Source organism: Cucurbita pepo, chromosome 9 (assembly GCF_057944985.1).
Source record: "Cucurbita pepo subsp. pepo isolate OVF chromosome 9, ASM5794498v1, whole genome shotgun sequence".
In the NCBI taxonomy this organism is placed as follows: domain Eukaryota; kingdom Viridiplantae; phylum Streptophyta; class Magnoliopsida; order Cucurbitales; family Cucurbitaceae; genus Cucurbita; species Cucurbita pepo.
In genome coordinates, this window is record NC_141806.1 from 953,899 (window position 1) to 962,355 (window position 8,457).

The 8,457-nt window shown below is 36.5% G+C and overlaps 2 protein-coding genes across 3 annotated transcripts; both read right to left on the reverse strand.

Annotated features, from left to right (window-relative positions):
* Positions 1–2,825: 2,825 nt before the first annotated feature.
* LOC111801527 (small ribosomal subunit protein uS4y) lies at positions 2,826–4,572 on the reverse strand. Its single transcript, XM_023685548.2, has 3 exons — positions 4,413–4,572; positions 3,562–3,943; positions 2,826–3,286 (listed from the first exon to the last, which is right to left on the reverse strand). The coding sequence occupies exons 1-3, from the start codon at positions 4,438–4,440 to the stop codon at positions 3,103–3,105; spliced, it is 594 nt and encodes a 197-aa protein (XP_023541316.1). The 5' UTR covers positions 4,441–4,572; the 3' UTR covers positions 2,826–3,102.
* Positions 4,573–5,621: 1,049 nt separating this feature from the next.
* On the reverse strand, positions 5,622–7,466 carry HVA22C (HVA22 homolog C). 2 transcript variants are annotated; one of them, XM_023686696.2, is made up of 5 exons: positions 7,297–7,466; positions 7,188–7,214; positions 6,983–7,105; positions 5,836–6,082; positions 5,622–5,762 (listed from the first exon to the last, which is right to left on the reverse strand). In XM_023686696.2, exons 1-5 carry the CDS (start codon positions 7,350–7,352, stop codon positions 5,691–5,693), a joined length of 525 nt encoding a protein of 174 aa, XP_023542464.2. In that variant the 5' UTR covers positions 7,353–7,466; the 3' UTR covers positions 5,622–5,690. The 2 variants fall into 2 exon arrangements, with proteins under 2 accessions (XP_023542464.2, XP_023542465.2); XM_023686697.2 differs by having other exon boundaries at positions 5,622–5,759; positions 7,297–7,461.
* Positions 7,467–8,457: the final 991 nt, after the last annotated feature.

The following is an 8,457-nucleotide window of genomic DNA, read 5'->3' on the forward strand; positions in this document are numbered from 1 at the left end:
GGTCTAATTAGTAATTTCCTTTTCTTTTTTCCCTGTCATATAATTTAATATTTGTCACGTCTCTCCATTAAATTGGATTTATTTTTTTTTTATTCCTCAAATTAACTTGGAAATTAAAATAATTGTAAGTATCTTTGACTGATTCCTCCACTTGCAATTTTTTTTTTTTTTTTTTTTTTTTAAATAAAAATATCCAATAGAAATGGGTTAAGATTATTGGAGATGTCCATTTCATTGGGACGTCACAAAATACGTTCTCCATCTTCATCTTCACCTCTTTTTTGTTCGGGTTCTTCACAAAAATTTTAAGGTGAAGTATTCTCAGAGCGAATGCACGAGGATCAAGTGTAAGATCCTGTGTCGGTTGGAGAGGGGAACGAAACATTATTTATAAGGGTGTGAAAACATTTACGTGGTAGATGCATTTTAAAACTGTGAGGCTAACTGTAAAATGTAACCGGCCAAAACAGACAATGTTTGCTAGCGGTGGTTTGGGTTGTTACAAATAGTATTAGAGCCAGACGTTGTGCCGTGTGACAACAAAGACACTAGGCCAAGGGGGTAGATTGTGAGGTCACGAGAGGGGAACATCATCCCCTTTAAGGGTGTGGAAACCTCTTTTATAAGAGTGTGGGAATCTCTCCCTAGTAAATACCTTTTAGAACCTTAAAGAGAAGCCGTTTAAGGGAAAGTCCAAAGAGGATATTGCTTGTGTTGTTACATTTGTGAGGTCCCATGTCGGTGAGAGAGGGGAACACACATTTCTTATAAGAGTGTAGGAACCTCTCCATGATAGACACGTTCTAGAACTTTAAAGGGAAAGCCCAAAAAGAACAGTATATGTTATCGATGGTTAAAGCTTTTACAAATTGTATTAGAGCCAATCACAGAACGGTGTGATGCATTGGTCGGAGTAAGGCTAAACCAATTTTCATAGTAGACGCGTTTTAAAATTTTAAAGGGAAGCCCTTGAAGAGAAAACCTAAAGAGGACATTTTCTGCTAACAGTGGGCTGGGCTGTCACAAATGATATTAAAGTCAAGTCACCGAACTTTGTGATGTACGGGTCAGAATATGGCTAAACTCTCTCCATAGTAGGCATGTTTGTCGTTGGATTGGTTAGAGTAGGGCTAAACTCTCTCTACAGTAGACATGTTTTAAAATTGTGAGTCTGACGACGATACATAATATGTCAAAATGAATAAATACTTGCTAGTGATTGGCTTAGGCTCGAGATCGGACGTGGGAAGGGGAAAATAGTGTTGTTTTTGCAAATAGGGGAAATATGATTACATTAAATATATAAAGAAAAAAAAGGAAAAAGGTGGTGGAGGAGGAGATCTGAATTGTTAAAGTAAATGAGGAGGGCAAGGGGCAGGGGCAGGGGCAGGGGCAATTATCAGGTGTGTGAGTGAGCACGGGAATGAGGTAGAGCAAAGAAATAATGTCCAGCCCTTTTCTTTTATTTTTTTAATGAAATAAAATATAATTTAGGGTTTGGGAGAATTTAAATTAATTAATATTAAAATGAGAGAGGAAATTAAGTGGCGGAGAAGGAAGGCGGGGGGGTAATAGGATAAGGATGTGGGGCCAACTCTTAAATCTCTATCTCTATTATAATATTATAAATAATAGTAATAATTAATAATAATGCATATTGTGACGTTAATGTCCAGTCTTCGTCACATATTTTCATGTCTGCCACTGCCCTCAACGGACCACCTCCCCTTTCCCTATATCTCTTTAATTTTATAAATTTTTAATTTTTTAATTTATTTAGTAAGGGTTATTTTTGTTGAAAAACTTTATAATCTAAAAATATCTAAGGTAACACTGAAAACGTCTTCCAATTATTATTATTATTATTATTTCATAAAATCATCTTTCTCCAAACCTATCACAAAAATCATACATTGCTTTCACAAACAAGTGGACAAGAATGTTTGGAAAACACATCTAAAAACAAACTTGAGCAGAATCTTATTCATTTGGAAACAAATAAACCATACAAATATAATATCCAAGTTTTGCCTATATTATCGTTTGTTCGGTCAACTTAATAGCCTCTTTCAACGTCACAATGAAGCTGACAGTTTCTTTTATCATTGATTATATATCTAAATGATTATAAGTTCATCAAGTTTATATCCAATTATTACAAGGCATATCCCAATATGATTTGGTTCACTATAGAACACCCTTATTCTTAAAAAAAAAAAATAAAAAAAACTCAAACAAAGAGGGCGAAGCAAATTCATTAAGTAGAAATAATGTTGAAAATTAAAAACTTAATAGAAGGGCCCCAAAGAGACAATCCAACCATTTAATTTCATTTCAAGTCCTTACCTTTACTAATTATTAAAACCGAAGGAAAAGTAAGGAAAAGACTAAAAGATTAGGTGCAAAATAATTTGGGTATCAAATAATTGGCACCAACAGAATTTATGTTATTGGGCCATTCAACCAAAGGATAAGTTCAATATTTTCATTATCATTACAACATATAATCATGAGACTTCAACAGATCACATAATCATCTTTTTGACCTTTCATTTCCCAATAAATCAAAGTGTTTCTTTATTTCAGTATCCCATCAAGACTTCTTGTTATTGACACATGCTATCCATCAAGGTCTAGATAAACTCATAATACCTTCAAATTTCAATCTATCTGTCATTTTGACATTCATGGTTTACTATATCTAAACTCATGACAGTCTAGGGCTTACAACTCACAAACACTTGCAGAGCTCCATGAGGAATATTAATACGCCAAGCAACCAGATTATGATCAAATCTACTCAATAAATTCATGATGCAGAGGAATTTTTAGTGAAGTCCTATCATGGCATAAAAAATGTGACAACAAAATCCAAAGAGAAGCTTGTCCAAAATTGAAAACTAGTGCCACCACCGGAGAACAATCAAGATCTCTAAATGAAAATTAATCAAAGCAAAACTTCTAGAAAACATAACATTTTCATCAACAGAGAAAGCTCAAGGTTAGCTGGAGAAGGAAACAGGACTTGAGGTTAATCTCAGATACCTGAGATCCTTGGCTAATCTTTTACCAACATCTCGGATTATGAGTTTACTCGATAACTCAATCCTCATCTTCTTCATCTCCATCTCCACCAGCAGCCTTCTTGGCAGCTGCCTTCTGGTTCCTTCTCTTCACTCTTCCAGGGCGACCACCTCCAAATGGACTAGTGAGAGAGAAGTCTATGTGCTTTTGAGAATCAACTCTCACCATGAAAGAAGGGATGTTAACCACCTGCCTCCCAACCCTAGAAAGACAGAATTGAATGAAATAATCAACAACATATGCTTCAAACGCTACATACATTTTAATAAGGAAGAGTAAAGAAGTAGCACAAAACAACACTAAACTTGTAATTTTGCATTCAGCAAATACCTAACACAATGTTAAGGCAACAAATACGATCTTACAAAATTGGTATAAATCAAGTGGTTTCGGAGTATTTTATATAGAGTACTACAAAGGAATGTTACTGCGATGCAACATCTAAAAAACTTAAGAGTGATGATAAAGCCATTCTACCTTATATGCTTTTGCCTGATGAGCACTCTCGCATGATGAATAGACTTCGCCATTCCAGACTTGAATACGAGGGTTTGAAGACGACGCTCAAGGAAATTCTCCACCGTAAGTGCCAAAACATAATCAAGCTTGTTTTGACTCTCATCCAGAAGTCCATACCTGTTCATCCTCCTAAGCAGAGCCTCTCCCTCAAAAATCCTACGCGGATTCTTTTCATCCAGAGTTAAAAGCATTCTTGCGTTATTACGGATTCGGCTCAATGCATATTGAACCCTCCATAGCTCCCTTTTACAACGAAGCCCATATTCACCTACAAGTTTAAGCTCGGCATCCAGACGCTCCTTCTCATAAGGACGTCGAGGTTTCTTGAACGTCTTTCCATCTACATAATGACAGAACCCACTATTCATCAACCATGGCTCTCAGCAACCGCGCCAAGAAATCGGCATTATGTAAAACAACATTTTATAATAATAATAATGCAAAAGCCACTGTGTCATATTCTGATCTACATAAAATAAACTGAACAAAATTTTGAAAGAAACAAAATGGAGCATAGAAGATTGTCAAGCATTCATGAATTTAAAGCCTAGGAATTTGAGTCTCCATGATTTCTAATCCAACCCCCATGGCATCCCACCAACCATACGGTTCCTTAAGTTCCAGCTAACCTAAGATTAACCAGGTGGCGTAACATGCGCGAAACACAACCAGAAGAAAAGCACCAAAGATAGAAGATCCAAACCTTAAGTGCATTAAAATGAAGCATATGAATATGTATTGCAGATGTTCGAAGGCTCTAGACAATGAATATACAATCCCATAAAGTTATTGAATTTAAGCATACTCACAGTTCCTGTAGAAAGAGACGTGCACCATGTCTTCTTCTCCGCTCCGGCTTCAGTCCTCGCCGCGATCTCGATCGGAAACCCTAAAACACGAAAACGAAGAGCGCCGTAATGGAGGGAGGTTTTGTGGTGAATTTATATGAGACTTTAAAACTCCTCGCTTAATGATGCGAACCTGGGCCTGCGCCCTAGCCGAAGCTCTGGGCAGAGCACGTGATGGGCCAACTAACATATGGGCTTTCCAGTGAGCCCATTATTGGTTTGTTTGGGCCTTACCACGTGATGGGCCCACTAACATATGGGCTCATGAGCCCATTAGGGGTTTGTTTGGGCCTTTTGAGTATCTAATCACGTGCTGTAACCCACTCTTCCAATTGCAATGTTATATATATATATATAATTTTAATTTTTATGTCATTATTATATAATTTGTTATTACTTTTATTTCTAATAAATGATCTCTTAATTAATAATATATATTTTAATTAATGAAATTATAATAAGATTAACAAATTATACATATAGACGCCACACATACATTTCCTATTTAAACGAAGAATGAGAGATAAATTAGGAGAGATTTTTGCGTTACATAATTGGGCCCGGGACTGGACGTGATTAGATTCCTCATTCTCGTCCCTGACCAATTTATTGACTCTATTAAATATGATATTTGGAGAATATATTTTAATAATTAATTATTGAGTATCTTATATATCAGTTAATATTTTTTTTATTGTGGGAATTATTAGTAGTATATTTTATCTCAGATTTGATTAGCAATATATTTTATCTTATATACAAGATTTAGTTAGTTATATATTTTTTCTCTGGGTATTAGTTGATAATTTGTATCCTATTTAAACAGTTATAATCAGAATATCAGACTTTCAATCCCAATTCTATTTCTATTTTTCATTTTAACACAAAAGTATTCAGACTTTCGATCCCAATTCTATTTCTATTTTTCATTCTTAACATACTCGGAGCGAGTAAGCCTTCAAGTTCAAATGGGCTTTATGTTTTCAGGTTTCTTCAATGAATTCAAGTCTTCAAGTTCAAGTTACAACGAGTTTAATGTCTCATGGAGATGGGGATGAGTCCCCGTCCCGATGACATTTCTATTATGAATCGAATCTTTATAGTTTTTGAGAGTAAAGTAATGAAAATGAGATCAATACTGAGCTAGAATTGGGGACATGATCTTGCAAGTTCATAAAGTTATGCATAAACCATCCTCTTACACATCATCCATCAGCGAGTTACAAGTACACAATTCAATCAATATACGTAATCATCATCGAATATCATGTAATTGTTGTTCCTCCTCGGCCTATCTCTTTCAGCCTGCTGCTAATTTGGCAAACAAATCACGTGTCAGGATCAAACTCTATAGGTAATATGTTAAGTAAATGCATGAACAAACCTTGTGCATAAGCCTTTCAAAAGCTTCAGTTCCATGTTGTTCCATGTACTTCTCAGCAGCTGTTAAAACATCATCCGGGGCACTGAAAATTTCTTTTGTCTTTTGAGGGATATACCATAGCGTTGAAGTTTGTGGGTTCATATAGTATGGCCTAATGAAGTTCTTGTAAACGTGGGCTGCTCCATTGAAGTGTGGTAGCACCAACCAGCTCATTATTATCAGCTTCACGTATGGCCAAACCGCAACCCTGGAACAAGAATCAGCCTCTTAGGAACCATGACTCTTCGTAATGGTATGATATTGTCTATTTTGAACTTAAGCGTTCATCGCTTTGTTTTGAACTTCCCCAAAAGGCCTCGTACCAATGGAGACGTAGTTTTTACTTATAAACCCATGATTATTTTCTAAATTAGCTATTGTGGGACTCTCTCCCAACAATTCTCCTCTCGAACAAAGTACACTAAAGAGCCTCTCCTGAGGCTTATGGTGGAGCCCTCGAACAGCCTCCCCTTAATTGAGACTTGACTCCTTCTCTGGAGTTTTCGAAAAAAGTACACTATAGAGCCTCTCCTGAGGCCTATGAGAGGCTCTATATTGTAGCCCTCGAACAGCCTCCCTTTCATCGAGGCTTGACTCCTTCTCTAAAGTTCTCGAACAAAATACACAATTTGTTCGACACTTGAGTCACTTTTGACTACACGTTCAAGGCTCACAACTTCTGTGAGATCCCACATTAGTTGGGGAGGAGTACGAAACATCCTTTATAAGGGTGTGAAAACCTCTCACTACCAAACACATTTTAAAAACCTTGAGCGGAAGCCGAAAAGAGAAAATCCAAAGAGAACAATATTTGCTAGTGGTGGGTTTGGGTCGTTACAACTTCTTTGTTCGACATTTGAGGATTCTATTGACATATGAGTAAGTTAATGGCATGACTCTGATACCATGTTAGAAATCACAGATCTCCACAATGGCATGATATTGTCCATTTTGAGCATAAGCTCTCGTGGCTTTACATTGAGCTTCTCCAAAACACATCATACCAACAGAGATGTATTACTTATAAAACTCATGATCATTTCCTAAATTAGTCAACGTGAGACTCCCTCCCAACAATCTTAACAGAGCCAGCCTACTGCCTACTTACACTTCTAAAACTTTGGCAAACGTGAGCTCGAAGAGAGTCATGAGTGAGTACAAAACCCAGTAAGTGAGCCATTGCTGGTCGTCCACAATTGACTTCGTCTCGATAGCCTTGATCGAAGCGTAACTATTATCAAACAAAAACAATCCATTGTAGCTGTGAATTCAAATAAGGTTAATACAAAGTTACAAACCCATTGGTGACTTACAGTGGATACACCAGACAAACCACTGGCCTGCAAAGTTGAAAGCCAGAGATCAAAACAAGTTAAAGAAAGGGCAAATTTTGAAAGCAATGGAAGGAAGTAGAAGGATTACAGAGCAAGAACATCGAAGTTGTTGGCCACAACTTGAAGAAAGTTCCCCGAACCCATGACCTGCAAAATTGAAACTAGGTTTGTTTGGTGTGGAAGAAAAGGGTGTGGAAATAAAGGGGAGGCTGATGGATAGAGAAAGGCGTAGGAGTAAAGTTTGTCAAAAAGGTGTTTTTGACAGTAGGGCTAATTGTCCGAGAATTATGGTACACGAGAAAAGAGGCACCGATTTTCAGTGGGTGCGCCAACATACACTCTTACCACTCACCCATTGGCTTTCAAGTTCGTGACAATATCATATCATTGCAGTGGTTCGATTCGTTGTTCTATCTATTTAATTGGTTTGATAGTTTAGTTGGTGAATAAATGCTTGTTTTTATCTACGACAATTTGAGAGCAATATGGAAATATCTTTGTTTGGTCAATAGTCAACGAGATTTAGTGATGAAAAATATGTGGTGACGATGATACTAAATATACGTAAGCGAGTATCAAATCGATAGGATGACACTGATTAGGGCATAAAAATGATAGGTGAAGTATAGTAATAGCTTATAAAGTTAATATTTTTACGAAAGAATCACTTAGATATGATATAAAATGGGTTTTGTTCTATCGTTGATCATAGATTTTTTATGAACAATACGAATTGAAGTTTGAAGAATGGGAAGAAGTCCACGACCTGACCCGCAACACATAGAGGAGGAGTTATTCAATCACATAGTTTGGGCTCTTAGAATATGACGCCTTGAAGACTTTCTATTTGATTGTATCGAAATGTTTAATGAATTGGGATTTCCCTATTGGACTAGGTCATTTCGGGACAAACATATCATTTCTAATAAAGAAGAAGAGTCCGAACAAGAAGTGATTTGACAAAGAGGTAGCCCGTTAAATAGAAAAACTTCAAAATCCCAACATTATCCTTCCCGTCTACAACTCATTGCTCCCTCCTTTCTTAATTTTACCACATTCAAAAAACTCCAAATCAATACGATCATTACTTTCTTATCAACCATACATCCATGTCAGAACAGTGTATCCATTCCCAACGAGCATTTAGACTAATTCATGCCTAAAAAATACGAAAAACCCAGATGTAGAAAGATATCGGAACTTAAAATTCTCCACATGATAAAAAAATAGATAGATAGAGAGATAGATA